The following is a 20,477-nucleotide window of genomic DNA, read 5'->3' on the forward strand; positions in this document are numbered from 1 at the left end:
AATTAATTTGAATTGATTATAAAATAAAAAATTCACCAATTACCTAGCATCATTTTTTGGGTACCTTCTGTTTGGTTAAATTTTAGTATAATAATAATAATGAACAAAATTTATCTATAAACTAGTTTGGAGAAAAATTCTTTAAACTTCTCATATATATATATATATATATATAGTGAATTTTGAAAATTTAATTGTTCAATTTCATGTTCTTTATGTTCTTAATATGCATATTAAATTTCATTCAAATCAAATGTTATTTATTATTCAATCAATAAACTATTTTTTTAATACACAATTTTAGATCACAAAAACTTGAAATTTAAAATTTTTTTAATGACATAATAATTAATTTTTTATTTTTTTGAAATTTTGCAAGTACAGATGATATAATAAGCATTTGTAATCCAGATAGATTTTTAAAATTTACACTTAATATAAAGACATATAAAAAAATTGAAGAGCTTCTTTCCAAACTAGTTTTAAGAGAAATTTTGTTAAAAAATAATTGACATTATTAAAGAAAAAAAAATAGAGACTAGAATCATTGACAATTGATACTCTATCTTCTATATATATATGTTAATGTGAATAATACTAGAGATACAAATTATTTTACAAAAAAATTTACAATTTGTTGATGTAGTGATTGGTTATTGGTAAATAAAAATGTGATATTAATAGTGGGTCTTGTTGATGTGGTGATTGATCATTAGTAAATAAAAATGTGATATTAATAATGGGTCTAGATGAAAACTAATATAAAGTTAATCACATTAACTTTTTGTAAAAATGTTATAAAATAATTTCTGACTATAACATTATTTTTGTTAATATTATTAAAAATAAAAAAACAATTAATAATTATGTCAAAACTTTTCAATCTTAATCCAACTAATTTATCTCACCTTCCAAGTTTCCAATTAGAATCTTCGTACAGAGTGAAATGTGATGGAACAAACTTTAACTCGTTGGAAGAAGAGCTGAAACTGCGTGTGGGACCGTTGGTTGGAAAGATTGCACCACGTAAAAGAGGGATTTCCAAAGCTCGAATATTATTTTTTATTCCCACTCATTAAAATAATTTTTTTTTCTCTTCTTGTTATTCCTCTGCCGTTTCACATCCAAAAGTCACTCTCTCTTTCTCAAAAACAGAACTCTCAGATTCTCACCGTCCACTCCTCACACCCATCTTTCTATTTCTTTTATTCATTCATCTGCCGTGTCACCATCGCCGACCCGATTCATAGTCCTTCTCACCCATCTTCGAAACCCAGCTCCGTTCATCCATCATCCTCACCGAATCTCTCTGTTCAGCTCAAAAAGCCATCGCCGACCCACGCCCCAGCGCTGATCTTTCTCTACTCTACAGGTACTTTCTCTTAGCTTTTCCCTTTTTCTCAATTTGCATTTGGGTCTTTGTTTATGTTGTTGTTGATTTAAAGGCTCTTTTTCAAGGCCTTCATTCCTATTCCCCTTCCTAATTCTTCATTCAACCTGAGCGTTCCAGTCAAATTGCTCTTTGTCAATAGACACTTTTTTTTTTTTTTTTGGGTGTGGTTTACTCATCTCTTGTACTTCTCATTTCATCACATCTTTGATCTTTCCAATCTTCTCCTCATAGATCTTGATGGCGACTTCCCCGACCGATGAGGGAGACTCCTTTTCTTCTTCCACTCAGAAGTGGGACTATGACGTCTTCTTGAGTTTTAAAGGTGAAGATACTCGCCATGGTTTTACTGGCTATTTATATCAGGCCTTGTGTGACAAAGGTTTCAACACCTTCATTGATAATGAAGGTCTCCAAAGAGGCGAAGAAATTTCAGCGGAACTTATCAAAGCCATTAAATCATCAATGATTTCAATTATCATATTCTCTCAAAATTATGCATTTTCCACTTGGTGCCTAGAAGAACTTACCAAAATTCTTGAGTGTAAGAAAAATGGACAAAGAGTTTTACCAGTTTTTTACAAAGTGGATCCATTTGATGTACGCAGGCACAAAGGTAGTTTTGGATTAGCACTAACTACACATGAAAAAAAATTCGAGAATAACATAGAGAAAGTGCTGAGGTGGAGGGCAGCTTTATATGAAGCAGCTAATTTGTCTGGATGGCATTATGAGGATGGGTATGTATCTAATCACTAATCTTGTGTCTTTTTATAGCTTTCAAGCCTCCGATGCTTTTGTTATGAACACTAAATACCAAATTACGAAAATATTTTATTACGAAAATATTTGCTATTACTATCTACTAAGGCACTAAGAGCACTGCCACTATTAAGGCATTAAAGGCCAGCACAAATAGAAGGTTTATTTTTATATTTTTACTTGATTGGTAAATTACAAATATATCTAATGTGCTTTCATCCGATGATTTTACCTTTCACCCACACTTGTGAGAGAAGGAAGTGTGATTTAAATCAAGGCTCATCAACCTAATAATTTGCAAATTTTCTTAATCATTTCATTTTCAGAGTATTATAAATTTATAAATGGTATAGTGATGTAGGATGAAGGGGCGGCAAGTGGCATGAGGCGAAGAACAAGAAGAAGAAGAAGGGGTAGTGATACAGTGTTAGAGAGAGAGAGAGAGAGAGAATTAGGACTCAGAAGAAAAAAAAATGCACATTTAAGTCTCAAAGTAATTATCGTCTTAAATCTATGACTATGAGTTACATGCACATTTACTTAATTTAAAAAATGTGTCACTTGTAAGTCACATATCTAATCATCTTGAATTTAGTTCATTTTTGTATTTTTATTTTCAGCTAGTCTAATTATGTTTCCTATGCTCTACTACTGGCAGTTTTCCTGAATATCAGCTTATCCAAGGAATAATTAGAGTAGTATCAAGTACCAAATTAAATCACACAAAGTTATTTGTTGCTAAATACCCAATTGGAGTATATTCTCGTGCAAAGGTTGTGGAAAATCTTTTAGATATTAAGTCAAATGATGTTCGCGTGGTTGGAATTCATGGCCTTGGAGGAATAGGAAAGACTACAATTGCAAAAGATGTTTATAATAGAGTTGCTGATCTATTTGAAGGAAGTAGCTTCCTAATGAATGTCAGAGAAAATTCAAGAACAGATTGTAGCATAATCAAACTACAAGAGCAACTTCTTTCTGAGATCTTAGGGAGCAAAGAATTTAAGGTGCGCAGTACATCTAGAGGAATCAATGTGATCAAAGAAAGACTTTCGCGTAAAAAGATTCTTTTGATTCTTGATGATGTGGATAAATTGGGCCAAGTAGAAAATTTTCTTGGAAAATGCGATTGGCTTGCTAAAGGAAGTAGAGTTATTATAACCACAAGAGACAGACATGTGCTAGCCACTCTTAATCCTTTAATCTACAAGGTTGCGCAATGGGATCGACATGAAGCTCTTCAACTCTTTAGTAAGTGTGCCTTCAAAAAAGACGAACCTGAGGCAGATTATTTACTTCTTACAAATCAATTCATATGTTATGCCAATGGCCTTCCATTGGCTCTACAAATCATAGGTTTCGATTTGTGTGGAAGAAGCATTCACCAATGGGAAAGTGAATTAGAAAGGTATAAGAATATTCCAAACAAGGACATTCAAGATAAACTAAAAGTAAGTTTTGAAGGATTGGACAAAAATGAACAGGATATTTTCCTCGACATTGCATGTTTCTTCCAAGGATTGTCCAAAAACTACGTTGTGGATATCTTAGCTGCTTGCAATTTACATTCGGATTCTGGTATTTCAAAACTTATTGATAAGTGTCTCATAAGTGTTAAATTTGATGAGTTCCGGAGGCATGACTTGCTACTGATGCATGACTTGCTACAACAAATGGGTAGAGAAATTGTTAAACAAGAATCAGATGTGCCTAGTAAACGTTCAAGACTATGGTGTTATGATGATGCTTTAGATGTTCTTACAGAACATACGGTATAACTTCTTTTTCTTCACTTCTTTTTTAAGCAAAAATAAATAAATTATTTTTTTTTCTTTTTAATGTTAAGAAAAATATAAGTTTATCATTAACCTATTTTGTTTAAAATTTCAAATTGTTATGATGTTGACAATTTCTATTGTGCAATGTGTTCCACCCAATGCTCTTATCCAAATAGGGTTCAAATGAAATTCGAGGCATAAGGTTGTGCTCCCATAAACCAACAACGGTGACATTGGCAGCTAACACTCTCAAAAGGATGAGACATCTCAAATTTCTTATAGTTGATGATGTGCACATTTGTAAAAAACTTAAATATCTCCCCAATGGATTAAGGTTGCTTCAATTGCCTAATTATCCTTTTCCCTTACCATCCAATTTTTGTCCTAAAAAACTTGTTACACTCGAGATGCCACGTAGTCACATTCGATTAGAGAAGTTATTTAAGCAGGTATGGTTTTCTTTAAAAATTATGTTCAAAATTTTTTAATTTAAAGTTTGTTGAACATAATTTTTAATTTTTTTTTTCTACAGGAGTTTCAATTCCAGAATTTGAAAAGTATCAACCTCAGTGAATGTGAGTCTATTACAAAATTACCTAATTTATGCGCCCCAAACTTAGAGAACTTGGACCTTTCATGTTGCAAAAATTTAGTTGAGTGTGATGAGTCCATTGGATTTCTTGAGAAGCTTCAAAAATTGTATCTTTTTGGTTGTGAAAAACTTCAAAATCTTCCAAGCCATCTCATGTGGAAATCTCTCGACATTTTGGATATTTCACTTTGCTTAAGTCTTGATTTTGTAGTCATGCAGTTTCGTGGTTTATATGGCTATTGTTGTAAAAATGTTGTGGATCTTAAAGATATCATCTATAAATTACCACCGCCTGAGATATTATGTATATATACTGGCAAATCGAGACCCTGGTGTGAATATCGTACTTTTCTAAAGTCATATGCGTTTCTAGATCTAAGCAATGTTCAAAATCTAAATTTGAGTAATGTTGGAAATCTAATTGAATTAGATTTTTTGATGAAATCTGATTACTTTCCTGTATTGGAATGTCTATATTTAAATGAAATCAATATTATTACCATCCCGGAAAGCATCGCTAAGTTTACTAGATTAGACACACTCGGAATAAAATGTTGTAAGTATCTTCGGGAAATTCCAAGGCTTCCACCATCTATAAGAAGAGTGCAAATACTAAACTCCCATGCACTACATCCGCAATCATCAAACAGATTGTTCAGTAAGGTATTTGTCTCTCTCTTTCATTCAATGTTATATAGAAACACTCTTTTTACCTTCTTGAAAATACATTATTAAATTTGTTTGAATTTGATTATTGCAAACAGTTTGGAGAATTATGGCAAGAACAACAAAATCCATTTGGTTTCAAGGATTATGAACTTATACTACCTGGATCAGAGATTCCAAAGTGGTTCAATCATCAAAGTGTTGGAAATTCCATTTCATTCTGGGTCGAACGTGGTCTTGGTTTTGATTATCGAGCATTTGTTTACTGTATTGTTTTTAAACCGGATGAATGGGATGCTACTATTCAAGTCTCCTTGAAATTTAATGGGATAGAGTTGATTGATTGGAGTCCTTCTGAAAACGAATGGGTTACGGATATGACGTGTAATCATGTATGGGCTTTTATGTTTAATCGTCCTTGGTCAGAGTACTCAAATCTAATTGGGTTGAAACGTGTGAAGGTTGAATTTGAATGTAAATCATATCGAGGTGTATCTCATATCCTAAGGTGTGGGGTCCATGCTAAATGCATCTGTCCTCGTGTTCGATATCTCTCCACCGACACTCTCCCACCTGCTCCAATACCTGCCTTCAGCATTTGTTCTATTTTAAACTCTTGTTTGGAGCGTTCAAATTCGAATTCAATGGAAACAACATATAATGATTTTGACTCACCTTTGGAGGCCTCTCATGATGATTTGAGTTTGTCAGTGTGCACTTCTCCCATGGGAAGATATTATCCACCTCCTCAGCCTCAGGTCACTGTCCCTGATGACACTAGCCACATTTCTTTGCCATCTAGTATAGACCTTCCAAATAATATGACAGACATGTTCGAATTGCGCTTGGGTCTACCAGGTTTGGGAATTGGCTCAACTTTTAGTGAGGGGTTTCATTTGGGTTCTTCTTCAATGGCCCAAAACTTTGTCAGTGATGATGATTCTGACTTCAATTTGTATTCTCAATCGAAGAAAATGAGAAAATCTTGATTGAACTTGGAACAAGAAATATGCCTCCATCTAAAACAGAACCTTGAAACAATTTTCTTCTTCATGGTTCCCATTCCATTTCTTTTGCATTCGATGCCAAGGTATGTCTCTTTTTTTTAGTTGCATTGTTTCATTTTCATCTTTGGATGCTCGTTCATTGGATTGGTTACTAACATAATTTGAATAGAAACTAACCCAAAGAAAATGCAGAATGGATGAAAGAAATTGTGAAAAACCTTTTTCAATTTTTATATGAAAACAAGCAGTTACATGTTCATCGCATAATCTCTCTTTGATAATGAAGCTACTCATAGTTCTTGATTTATGAAAATTTTGATTTTTATTCCGTTTCTCCATTGTTAGCATAATATGCTAGTATTAGGATTTTTTGTCTATTAATCTGTTTCTATCCAGCACCAATTCTGAAAATTCAAACTTCAGTAGCCATGACGTTATATGCTTATGCCATCCTTAATTTCATAGAGCAGGAGGTTCAAGGTTCTTTGAACACGCCATTACATTTTAAATGCTTTCTTTTTAAAATTGTTGCTGATAGTATCTATTGTCTCAAATTTCATAATCTTGTAAAAATGTTGGGAATTATATGCGGATTTCTGATGTTAGCTTGTTTGTTATTGATGATTTCCTCCTCCACTATGGTTGGTATTGTTGTTACCTTCCAGGTTGATCCATTAGTGGATTTAGCACTTCTGGAATGAATTAGGGAGGTCTTTAATCTGGTGGCATTAGGGAGGTCTTTAATCTGGTGGCAATAACAATTTACATTGTTAAGACTTTTTCGTTATAACGTTTTGGGTGACGCTCTTTGGTTTTTTCTCCTCACTTGGGCATGCTATTTTATAGCTTTAACTATGAGTGAAATGTGTCATTGTTATTGATTGTTGGACTTTGAAGTGTGCGTAGAACCGAGTTAAGTTGCTTTGTGAAATCCTACTAACAAGGTTTCATTCTTTTACATCAAGTTGTTCTTCGACCTATGTAATAGTGGAATATTTTCTAGCTTGCAAAAGTATACCAATATTTTTTCCCATAAATTAATGCAACTCATTATGTTATAAGATTCAATTGGATTTGCTTGGTGTCTTTGGAAGTGGATTTAATCGTTTTCTTTATTAAAGTTCATAGCATTTCATAAAATTTGATAATATGCTTGAGAAAAGAAACGAATCAACTGATAATGTATTGAAACCTAAAATTGACCATGTGATTTCAATATTTTCTGACAATATTAAGAAGTAAAGGAATTGATCATGCATATCATGGAATTATTAAATCTGTTGGGTCTGACTCAGACATTATTGCTGGAACTGAAAAAAAAGATTTTTGCTTTTGGGTGAGAGCTTTCCAATTAACCAATTTGTTGAGTCAACATTCCAATTGAAGAATGTCTTTGGATCTGGAATCAGGAATCAGGGCACTCCTTTTGGTAGTTTCTTGTGTCGTAAGTCATGTGATAATTGATTTTTGCTTTGTTATTGATGCATGTTTGTTTAATTTAATGTGCAATTGAAATGCAATTGTTGGTGCCTTCTTTTTTTTTTTTTTTTTTTGGTGCTGTTGAATTTTTATAGGTTTAAACGGCCATGTTTTACCCCTTATTTAGATATTTTTTTATCTATATCGTCCAACATTGAAATTAACCTCATGCAAAATGCACCATTAACCTCATGCAGAATCCCAACCAAAGAACATCCTGCTTTCAATGCAATCCTACATCTAACTACTAGGCAGTTGCATTTGGTTCTGGATGGATGTCATGACAATATAAATTGCTCAATTACGTACTGGTGTTTGAAGTAGAGAATAAGGAAATGTCTATCAATCCAAATTTGCTGTTAAAGTCAAATTGGGATGTTTTGGTTTGAACCTTTCAAGTCTATGGAGTATTTATTTTTAATGTGCTGGAATGATACTGCATTAGTTTATTAGCTCATTTACATCTTCCTGGCCAAAATTTAAGCTACTTTAATTCCCAAATGCCATTGGTTGGGATTTGTAGAAGAAAATAATTCGTACTTATTGGTCAAAGAGTTTTTCCATTATAATATAAAATAAAAGGCTTTTATTTGTTTGTTTCTTTTTATATTAATTGCACATACTTGAATTATTTGGGATGACAGGGCCACAACTTCATCATTGTTGGAATAATAGTTTTAGCTGCTGGTGAAACTACTTCATCCTTAAAAGTTTTGTTATTTTTCTGCCCAAAAATGATCACTCTGTTCTGTAGGATTCTCTATTCTGGTATTTGGTACTAATGGACTCCACACTTGATGCTACTGGGTATAGATGTAAGTCTTGTCTTTGGTATTTGACGCCCTTATTTTGTAGACATTAGAATGATCTCAATGCCAAAAAAAAAAGGTTTTATAGTTATCTTTAACTATGAGTAGGTCTTCTATCCCTTTGAAGATTATAGCACTATACACATTTCAGTTCTTACCCACTGGCATATCTTTTATAATAAATTAATAGGATTACCTCCAATTGCATTTTGAACATAGTAATTTTCTATTGTTCTGTGACACCTTCTTACTAATTTCACTTTGAGTTAAATGTTGAAAAGAATATTTTGAAATTACAAATTAGTATCACCTTGAATTCACCCTCATATAGGAATACCTTGCTGTAGAGAAAAGAGTAAACAATGTTCATGAGAAGAGATCACTTATACATATGCCTTTTACTGTCTTATACATTAAAGTGTCAAGGAGAAGAGATCACTTATGTTGTATCCCCTTTTGTTAATTTTGCACTTATTGTAACCAACGAGTGTGGTAAGATCAAGTACATACGAGGTTAATTTTACATGTTAATGTTCCCTTGCCATTGAACATTCCCATTCGTTTACTTGTTCAGTCCAAGCAATTCCATGTTATTTGGACTATAATTTGTCAGTGAAGTTCCTTTTTAAAAAAATTATTTATGCTATTTACAAACGACTTTCCTTTAAATGCCACTTCAAAATTTATTAGCCAGAATTACTAGGCCATGGTTGCACAGCTGCACAGCATAGGACCAGTTTCTAGTGGGAAGACTTTCCATGCAAGGATGTGGTTTCTCTGTCAAGTTTGATTTTTCCCTGAATCTGCTCAACCATTTCTAGAATTTTTACTCAAGGGGTTTTCACCATGTGTTGCAGCCATGATGAATCTATGCAAGCACTGTCCACTGTGATACAGAGCTTCAGCTAATAATTTTGAAATTTTCACTTTCTTGACCACTTGCAATACCAGTAAAACTTTACATCTAAATTACTCTTGTTTAAACAATAAAATTTCTGTTCAGGTGACTTTTGCTATCTGCAGTTAAACTTTTGAACTTGTTTAATACAGTTAAAACTTTTGACTTTTGCTATCTGCAGTTAAACTTGTATTTATGGGATGACCATAATACTAAGAGTGCGTGGTGGTATAAATACCTAGTTCATATTATTATCAATATGTGGTAGAACACACAAACAGAACAGAATAATGTTTATGTTGTGTCGTATTTTCCCATGATCTGCCCATGTTAGTGTGTTTGCAGTGTCATAACCTTGGCCCTTCTTCTTGTTCATGCTGCAGAAATTCAAAGTTGAAAAATAAGGTTTGGATATATTAGGTAAAAAAAAAGTAGTGTGGATTAAGTTGGTTTAAGTTTTCACATAGTCAATGGCTAGGGAATTTTATATATAATATATTTTTTAAGCATTCTTGTATTGTTTTACACATTATAATTTTATTGATTCCACCTAATTCTTTTTCTTGCTTTAACAAAATTTTGGTGGGTCTATGGAGTGATTAATGATCCTTTCGTTGCATTTTTCATTGCAAAGATCTAATCTTTTCAGAAGGTATATATGTTGCCTACATTTATAATAATTATGAGTTCTTCAAATCTGTTTTTAGATGCTTACAATACATTAATGTTTTATAGGACAGCCTAGCTCAGGATTATGATTCCTAGTATTGAAGGCAAATGTACATCCTCAAGGATAGGACTCCTAGCTTCCGTACAAGTATTGCTGGAACAAGTTGGAGAACTGAAGAAATTCTGGATGACATGAAAAAATGTGGCCACGGTGTTCAGGTTTGGTTATGATTATGCACTCACAATATAGACTACTAGTTTTATTTAAAGAAAAAATAATAATAATAATAAAGAACCTTGCAGTCTTCTACAATTCTGTCTTTGATTGGATTCTTACTTGAAGATAATTGTATAAGAATATTCAAAATTAATAAGCTTTGGCTGGACAAATCATTACCTTGAGTATATAAAAGGTGCTAATGACTTTGAAATTAATGAGCTCTTAATCATATCTGACCTGCTAAAAGTGTATTATCATGCTAGTGAAGATCATAATTCTAATGTTAATATGAATTCATGTAGTTTTTACATTACTTTTATGTCCAAAATTTGTCATAAAATTTAAAATACCAAGTGTAACAACATTTTCCTAAATATATTAATACATACTCTCAAGATCTTGAACACAATTAGCACATAATGCATAACAAACTTAAAACTGCAAAATGCGTAGAAGACGTATACTAAATAGGTTTCTTTTTCCTCTAGCAAAAAGGAATTATGTAGGATTTGAATGTACGAATTCTAAGAAAAAGTTGTATATGCACAGTTCTTTTATACAAATAAAGCTGCGTAGTGTCAAATATTATGGTGTGTCTTTGTGTGTTGGGAGTGACTAATTCTTGATGTATATCTTTTTATTTTGAAATAGATTATCTAGCACCATGATTTTTTTCTGGATGATTGTCTCGGGGAATATTTGCTTCTTTTTCCTAAATTATTGAAGGTTAGTACTATTTTTTATCAGCAAAGCTCGAGTGAAACTCTTGTTTCATTTTGAATTAGCAGGTAAGATGATTGATGAATAATGAATATTATACATTTATAACTACTTATCCTCATGTTTGGCCCCTGAAAATTTGTGAAGAGCACATATCAAAGTTAAGGAGTTGTAGTGTAAAAGAAATCATACTGTACATTTTCTTTGTACTCAAGCCATTTAAAGACCTTAATTGGTTCATGATATTATTATAAACTACTGATATCTTTGACTTGAGATGTCAGTTTATCAAAATCTGTAATTTTCATTTGAAAATGGAAGGTAATCCAATAATCACTAAGCACCACTAGTAAAGATTGTTGTTGAAAAAGAGGAAGACAATCAATTTTTATGATTATATTAAGAACTTGATTTCCAATTTTCATTGGTTATCTTTGGGGTTTATTCTTAATAGATTTTTCAAATGCAGAAGGTGGAAAAGCTGAAAATTGATGTGCCTACAGTTTGTAGCAGCAACTTAGTGATTGATATCATTAAGAATTGTTGGATGGTTTAGTTGGGAATTCAAAAACTCCATCAAGGGCAGTTAATTTACTCCCAAAAGATCTAAGATCCTATTTCTATTTTGTAAGTAAAGTGACAAATAGGCATCATAATTTCTTTATTTGTATGTGATTCCTTAGTGTATGTGTGTGTGTGTGTCTCTCTCTCCCATTCACAGTTTTTGTGGCAAATTCAAGAGGGAATTTAATGTTGAACTTGAGAGCAACATTAAAAATGTAAACAGTGGCATCTTTGGAATTGGGGCTTCTGCTAATGGGGATTTCAAAATTTCCGAGGATGAAACAACATAATTTTTGGGGGATTGGTAGGGTTCTTTGGGTTGGTGTCGGATAATTTATTGAAATTTGATCTCAATTTTAGCAATTATTCACTACTTTTGGTCTGGTTCTTTGGAATCAAGTGTGAATTAACCAAAAAATGAAATTTGTGATAAATAGGATTTTAATCATGGGAGTTTAAATTCCTTCATTTTTTTAATTTCCATGTAAATAGCATAGTTTCATCCAAAAGCAAAATATCTATTTCTATTCCATGTAAATTAACCAAATATGCTTTTGATTTTGTGTCAAAAGAAATTCTTGAACCTGATTTGATGGTTGAAGACCCTACTAAAAAAGATAAAAGCCCAGGTCAAGAGCCATTAAGCACCCTGGAGAAGAGTATGTGCCACAATGCACTGAACATCTAGTTAGGAGCCATAATCTATTTCTTCTATAAATAATACTACAAGTACTTTGGTTTTGTTACTTTGTTTGTAAGCTATGGACATTTTGAATTTTAGGGGAGAAGGGCATAAAATTAGATAGGTGGCATGAGCTGCTTCTCTTTGTAATTTTTTATTTTCCCATCTCTGCACAGTACATATTTTGTGTGAAAAGTACAAGGAATAGCAACTGGTTATGTGAGATTCATTTGTGACATGTTCATTATTTGAGTGTTTATATAAGTTTTTTCTTTGACTCAATGTTTAATTGGTATCTATATTATAGGGGTGAATTTCAGGGGAGAAAATACTTTCCTTAAAAAATGAACCTGGGATACCAAGTCATAATGGTGGTTTTGTTTATGTTTCAGTGTGGTGAAAGCAGGAGATTCAAAATCAATCTGTACAGTGGCTCAGTGCCTAGAGTTTCATACTTTTTTTCCCCTCATTTTCTATATTGTGTTGGCTTGATAAGGAGCGAGCGGCAGTTCGACCTGAGCAAAGTACAAGTCAATTTGTTTCAAGCAACACTGCCAACACAGAAAATTTAAGCAGCACAAGTACGCCAAGGTTGATTGAAAGTGAGGACAGGCTTCCTGGAGCTGTGCTGCTTGCAAGGGCTAGGCTTCTGGAGAGGTTGAGAGGGGTGTTTCTTTCTGCAAACAGGTCAGTGCTTAATGTGAAATGCAATTTGGAATTTTCCAAGGGTGAGTCTGGACATTACATGAAAATTATTATCTATTTTACGTCATCAATAATATGTTTATGCCAAATTGTCATGATACATCTGCGCAACACCAAGATTGACTGCCACCAATGCTTTTGATGGTGAAGTTATGAAAGTATTGAATCGATCAATCTGATACCATTCAGGTCTGATGATGGATCCATTTTTCTTCTCTGACTCCACTTTTAGATGGACCTTATGTGTGAAAACTGGCTTATAGTGACCCCTTTAATTCTTATGGGATGGCCAGAAAAATCTTCAACTTTCTTGCAATAAATTATCCTCTTCATGATGTCTGTATTTTTATTTAAATTTCTTATGACAAAAGTATTTATGACTGGAGGAATTGCATAGTGTGTGTATGTTGGATTGTATTGACTGCCCTATACTGTTAAGGGATGTTTAGCATATCACAAAACTAGGCCAACCAAGAACAACTTAACTGGTTTTAATTTTTTTAGTTCCAAGAACTGGTTCAAAATGGGACGCAATATGTTCCTTTAGGAAACTAGTTTTAACTTTGGTTCTTTCAAATATACATTCTCTCCAAAATCAAGTTCTGAAAATTTTGATGTTTTCATATGCATATTCTCACCATAATCTAGTTTTAAATTTGAAAATTTTGCATGCCTATTAAGTAAAACTGGTTTTGATATGATTCTAGACAGGCTCGAAATAAAATAAACTAGTTCAGTTTTGTTTTTGGTCCCGCTTGTATTGGAACTGAACTAGTTCCGTTGTTTGCCAAACATCCCTTATTGTCTGAATTGGGTAGGTGGTTTAATGGGATGATTGAAGGGGTAGCTCCATCTGATCATGCCTGTTGGATTTGTGACAGACAATTGAGGTTGTGGCACATCATTTGAAAGGGTTTATCACTTTTTTCTTTTAATTAGATATGATTTTTTTTTTATTTTTTATGTGAGATTGATGTGACATGGTGACAAGTGTCCAAATCCATGGAATTCCCTTTGGAATCTCCAGAGATCCACACTTTGAGCTCTTTTGTCATGATTACCGATTCTGTCTTTATGAAATTTTAAATTGAAATTAAAGTGCAATTAGGCATCATTTGTGATCCTAACTTTGGGGACCCACTAGAATTTGGCTTTGGTTTCCCCTTTGGAGGAATTGAACTTGGTTTAGTAATTGCAATGGCTAATTATACTGGTTCTCACCACCAGATTCTGTTATGAAGCTCAGTAAATATGTTGCCCACTTACCAGAGAGAGTAGTATATTCCTTCAATCTCATTTTCTGACTTAATATTAATAGGGCAGCAATTCTGGCAGTTGGGGCAAGACACTATAATTTATTGTGACAAAATTCTCCTAATATATTTTATAACTTCTAACAAGTGCTGAATTCTATGCTATGTATTCATCAAACGTGCAACAATATCCATTATTGGAATTTAAAATATTCACAAATTATTGGTGAATATCTCTTGTTCCACCAATGTCTTTGAAATGGTTGGTCTTATTTTAATGAATGGCTTCTTCGATCATTGTGTTTCTCATTCAATTTTGATTTTTTTCAAATTTTTCTTGGGCTTCTGTTATCTTTTTTATTTTTTCCAGTATCTTGAACCAGTATTTCCATATCTTATTTGTCATTTGCTGTGAATTTCTGCTGCTGATACTACTGACATCATCCTCACTACAGCTGCTGCTGCTTGTGCTCCTATAGATATCGTTTGTTGCAACCTGCACATGGTATTATGGTCTAGACTAGTTGTCAAAATATTCTGAATGCGAAGATCTTTCTTCCCTTGTCCTTGAATCAAAATAATAGTCTCCTGTTTGGTTTTGCTTTTTAATTTAGGGGAAGTGGGAGACCTTTGTCAGACCGCCCTGAATTAACGCTTGAAGATGACCTAAGAGAGCTTGTTGATGATCGAGACTTGGGTACTCAAGCATCAGCAGGTCAGTCAGCTGGACGCTCAAGCATTACTGGCCTGACCTCTCGAATCGAGAGGCTACAATTATTGTTAAAACCAAAGAAGAGGCCACCTTGTCTCAGTCAGGAGGCTCTAGATTGTCTGCACCTGGAGGTTTTCAGCAGCAAGATTGGAGGGGCAGTATCAAGAGCTTCACAGGATTGTAGTATATATCTGGAGACATTTGTGGAGGGAGACGCGCTTATACACTTGCCATGTTCTCATAGCTTCCACTCTGCCTGCTTGGATCCCTGGCTTCGAACTTGTGGTGACTGCCCATATTGTTGCAGAACTATAACTATAGTAACAAGTCACAACAAAGCGTCAAAGAGTTAGATTTTTTTACTAGAAATGTTTTTGTAATCTGGGTTTTCCTACACGTGTGAAAGTTTTGGCACTGACCAAATTATTATTATTTTTTAATTTGTAATTGTGTGCATATGTAATTATTGTATCTCCTGCTCTGTTGTACACACACGAGAAAATCTGGTCTCATTGTATTTCTTGATTGCTATTTTGAAATTTGTTGAATACATGTTCTCTCCTCTATTCAGGAAATTTAGAAGGTATTGACAGTCAAAGCCCACAAAGCCTATGAATAATGTAGGAAAGACCCAACAAGTAGTACTGCGGCCCAAAACTTGCACACCTATATATATATAAATTAACATAAATTAAAAATGGTTTTAACTTGAACATAATGGAATAGACTAATCAAATGACAGGAGATGAGAGAAATTATTAAACTTATGCTTTGGTCCTTGTTCTATTTTTCATTTTAATTATTGCCAAAACAATATTATAAACTAGAGAAATAATTTTTAAATATAATTGTTTCAGATTTCAGGGGAAAGTTTAATTTGGGGTGTCAATTAGTCCTTAGGAATGATGTCATAGTGTGGCAAAATGGCTCCTGTAAAAAAATTAAAATTTGATTTTGGATCAATGATTGTGGTTAAACTTTTTCGTAAGAAATTTAAAATTTGATTTTAGATCAATGATTTTAGGTAGAATTTGAATATAAATACTTTATTTGAGAAATTTTTTTTATCATTTAAGTAAATTAGAACCCACAAGTTAATTTGAATTGATTATAAAAATAGAAAATTCACCAATTACCTAGCATCATTTTTTGGGTACCTTTTGTTGGTTAAATTTTAGTATAATAATAATAATGAACAAAATTTCTCTGTAAACTATTTTGGAGAAAAATTCTTCAAAATTCTCATTATTTATATATATAGTGAATTTTGAAAATTTAATTGTTAAATTTCATGTTCATTAAGTTCTTAATATGCATATTAAATTTCATTCAAATCAAATGTTATTTATTATTCAATCAATAAACTAATTTTTTAATACACAATTTTAGATCACAAAAACTTGAAATTAAATTTTTTTTTTTAATGACATAACAATTAATTTTTTATTTTTTTGAAATTTTGCAAGCACAGAGGATATAATAAGCATATGTAATCCAGATGCTAGATTTTTAAAATTTACACTTAATATAAAGACATATAAAAAAAATTGAAAAGTTTCTTTCCAAACTAGTTTTAAGAGAAATTTTGTTAGAAAATAATTGACACTATTAAAAAAAAAAGAAGGAGAGACTAAAATCATTGACAATTGATACTCTATCTTCTATATATTTGTTAATATGAATAATACTAGAGATAAAAATTATTTTACAAAAAAATTTACAAACTGCTGATGTGGTGATTGATTATTGGTAAATGAAAAAGTGATATTAATGGTGGGTCTAGCTAAAAACCACTAAGAGGTTGATCACATTAAGATTTTGTAAAAATGTTATAAAATGGTTTGTGACTGTAACATTACCTTTGTTAATATTATTGGAAATGAAAAATCAATTAACAATTATATCAAAACTTTTCAATCTTAAGAGCATTAGCAATAGTATGTGTAAGTCTTACAAAATAGAAAAAGTTACTTATTTTATACATTTTAAGCAAAAAAACACACATCAATGGTTGTAAAATTGTGCATTTATGTACAATTGCTACAGTAACCATGCATGTATGCACGGTTACTGTAGCTCTTCTATTTATTATTTTATGTGTATATATGCACGGTTACTATAGCTCTTCCGTTTATTATTTTATATATATATTTTTCATATAAGGGTGTTTTTCCAAATTGATCGTGTAAAATACAATTTTTATTGTAAAATAAAAGAAAATCTTTGCACATGGTGATGCTAAAAAGTCATATTGTTATTAGCACCACTAATACAAACAAGTACGCTACAAAGGTGATAGAAATTTTTATTGTAAAATAAAAGAAAATCTTTGCACATAGTGATGCTTAGAGTATTAGTATTTTTTTTTATATATAAAATAGAGCATTAATATCGGTGGTGTTAAAAAACAGTATTGTTATCTCTAGCATTAATATCGGTGGTGTTAAAAAACAGTATTGAGATTCAAAAAAATAATAAATAAATACACACACCTACAAATAAATACGCAAGCCACGCCCCGTCGACGAGCTGTTACCGACCCAAGCCACATCGCTGATCTTTCTCCACTCTACAGGTACTTTCTCTCAGCTTTACCCTTTTTCTCAATTTGCATTTGGGTCTTTGTGTGTGTTTGTTTATGTTGTTGTTTAAAGGCTGTTTTCAAGGCCTTTATTCCTATTCCCCTTCCTAATTGTTCATTCAACCTAAGCATTCCATTCAAATTGCTCTTTGTCAAAAGACTTTTTTTTTTTTTTTTGGTGTGGTTTACTCATCTCTTGTACTTCTCATTTCATCACATCTCTAGTCTTTCCAATCTTCTCCTCATAGATCTTGATGGCAACTTTCCCGACCGATGAGAGCGACTCCACTCAGAAGTGGTACTATGACGTCTTTTTAAGTTTTAGAGGTGAAGATACTCGCCATGGTTTTACTGGCCATTTATATCAGGCCTTGTGTGACAAAGGTTTCAACACCTTCATTGATAATGAAGGTCTCCAAAGAGGCGAAGAAATTTCAGCGGAACTTATTAAAGCCATTGAATCATCAATGATTTCAATTATCACATTCTCTCAAAACTATGCATTTTCCACTTGGTGCCTCGAAGAACTTACCGAAATTCTTGAGTGTAAGAAAAATGGACAAAGAGTTTTACCAGTTTTTTACAAAGTGGATCCATTTGAAGTACGCAGGCACAAAGGTAGTTTTGGATTAGCACTAACTACACATGAAAAAAAATTCGAGAATAACATAGAGAAAGTGCTGAGGTGGAGGCCAGCTTTATATGAAGCAGCTAATTTGTCTGGATGGCATTTTGAGGATGGGTATGTATCTAATCACTAATCTTGTGTCTTTTTATAGCTTTCAAATCTCTGATGATTTTGTAATGACCACTAAATACCAAATTACAAAAATATTTTATTACGAAAATATTTGCTACTACTATCTACTAAGGCACTAAGAGCACTGCTACTACTAAGGCATTAAAGGCCAACACAAATAGAAGGTTTATTTTTAAATTTTTACCTAATTGGTAATTTACAAACACATCAAATGTGCTTCCATCCGATGAGTTTACCTTTCACCCACACTTGTGAGAGAAGGAAGTGTGATTTAAATCAAGGCTCATCAACTTAATAATCTGCAAATTTTCTTAATCATTTCATTTTCAGAGTATTATAAATGGGCTAGTGACGTAGGATGAAGGGGGAGGCAAGAGGCATGAGGCATGAGGCGAAGAACAAGAACAAGAACAAGGGACAGTCACACATGTTAGGAGGAGAGAGAGAGAGAGAATGAGGACTCAAAAGAAGAAAAAAAAGAGAACACAATTTAGTCTCAAATTAATTATCGTCTTAAATCTATGACTATGAGTTTCATGCACGTTTACTTAATTTAAAAAATGTGTCACTTGTAAGTCACACGTTTAATCATCTTTAATTTAGTTCATTTTTGTATTTATATTTCCAGCTAGTCTAATTATGTTTCCTATGCCCTTCAACTGGCAGTTTTCCTGAATATCAGTTTATCCAAGGAATTATTAGAGTGGTATCAAGTACCAAATCAAATCGCACAAAGTTATTTGTTGCTCAATACCCAATTGGAGTAGATTCTCGTGCAAAAGTCGTAGAAAATCTTTTAGATATTAAGTCAAATGATGTTCGTGTGGTTGGAATTTATGGCCTTGGAGGAATAGGAAAGACTACAATTGCAAAAGTTGTTTATAATAGAGTTGTTGATCTATTTGAAGGAAGTAGCTTCCTAATGAATGTCAGACAAAATTCAAGAAAAGATTGTAGCATAATCGAACTACAAGGGCAACTTCTTTCTGAGATCTTAGGGAGCAAAGAATTGAAGGTGCACAATACATCCAGAGGAATCAATGTGATCAAAGAAAGACTTTCATGTAAAAAGATTATTTTGATTCTTGATGATGTGGATAAATTGGGCCAAGTAGAAAATTTTCTTGGAAAATACGATTGGCTTGCTAATGGAAGTAGAGTTATTATAACCGCAAGAGACAGACATGTGCTAACCACTCTTGAAATTGATCCTTTAATCTACGAGGTTGTGCAATTGGATCGACATGAAGCTCTTCAACTCTTTAGTAAGTGTGCCTTCAAAAAAGACAAACCTGAGGCAGATTATTTACAACTTACAAATCAATTCATAAGTTATGCCAATGGCCTTCCTTTAGCTCTACAAATTATAGGTTCTGATTTACGTGGAAGAAGCATTCGCCAATGGGAAAGTGAATTAGAAAAGTATAAGGATATTCCAAACAAAAAAATTCAAAATATACTGAAAGTAAGTTTTGAAGGATTGGACAAAAATGAACAAGATATTTTCCTCGATATTGCATGTTTCTTCCGAGGATTGTCCAAAAATTACGTTGTGGATATCTTAGCTGCCTGCAATTTATATCCAGATTCTGGTATTCCAAATCTTATTGATAAGTGTCTCATAAGGGTTGAATTTGACAAGTTATGGATGCATGACTTGATACAACAAATGGGTAGAGAAATAGTTCAACAAGAATCAAATGTGCTTGGAAAACGTACAAGGCTATGGTGTTATGATGATGCTTTAGAAGTTCTTAAAGAAAATACGGTATAACTTCTTTTTCTTCACTTCTTTTTAAGAAAAAAAAAAAAATATATATATATATATATATATATATATATATGTTTATCATTAATCTATTTTGTTTAAAATTTCAAATTGTTATGATGTTGACAATTTCTATTGTGCAATGTGTTCCACCCAAATGCTCTATCCAAACAGGGTTCAAATGAAATTCGAGGCATAATGTTGTGCTCCCATTAACCAACAACAGTGACATTGGCAGCTAACACTTTCAAAAGGATGAGAAATCTCAAATTTCTTATAGTTCATAATGTGCACATTCGTAAAGAACTTAAATATCTCCCCAATGGATTAAGGTTGCTTCAATTGCCTAATTATCCTTTTCCCTTACCATCCAATTTTTGTCCTCAAAAACTTGTTACACTCGAGATGCCAGGTAGTTGCATTTGGTTAGAGACGTTATTTAAGCAGGTATGGTTTTCTTTA

General features: G+C 32.6%; 1 protein-coding gene and 1 pseudogene across 1 annotated transcript; both read left to right on the forward strand.

Moving 5' to 3' along the window:
• The first annotated feature begins 1,133 nt into the window (after positions 1–1,133).
• Positions 1,134–14,947, forward strand: LOC142643473 (TMV resistance protein N-like). The gene is made up of 13 exons (XM_075818133.1): positions 1,134–1,372; positions 1,625–2,130; positions 2,811–3,924; positions 4,107–4,379; positions 4,463–5,185; positions 5,287–6,277; positions 7,502–7,639; positions 10,117–10,269; positions 10,922–10,996; positions 11,463–11,617; positions 12,629–12,923; positions 14,650–14,699; positions 14,809–14,947. Exons 2-6 carry the CDS (start codon positions 1,631–1,633, stop codon positions 6,175–6,177), a joined length of 3,501 nt encoding a protein of 1,166 aa, XP_075674248.1. The 5' UTR covers positions 1,134–1,372; positions 1,625–1,630; the 3' UTR covers positions 6,178–6,277; positions 7,502–7,639; positions 10,117–10,269; positions 10,922–10,996; positions 11,463–11,617; positions 12,629–12,923; positions 14,650–14,699; positions 14,809–14,947.
• Positions 14,948–17,739: 2,792 nt separating this feature from the next.
• Positions 17,740–20,477, forward strand: part of LOC142643477 (TMV resistance protein N-like) — a 54,061-nt pseudogene continuing 51,323 nt past the window's right edge.

This window comes from Castanea sativa, chromosome 7 (assembly GCF_040712315.1).
Source record: "Castanea sativa cultivar Marrone di Chiusa Pesio chromosome 7, ASM4071231v1".
Classification (NCBI taxonomy): domain Eukaryota; kingdom Viridiplantae; phylum Streptophyta; class Magnoliopsida; order Fagales; family Fagaceae; genus Castanea; species Castanea sativa.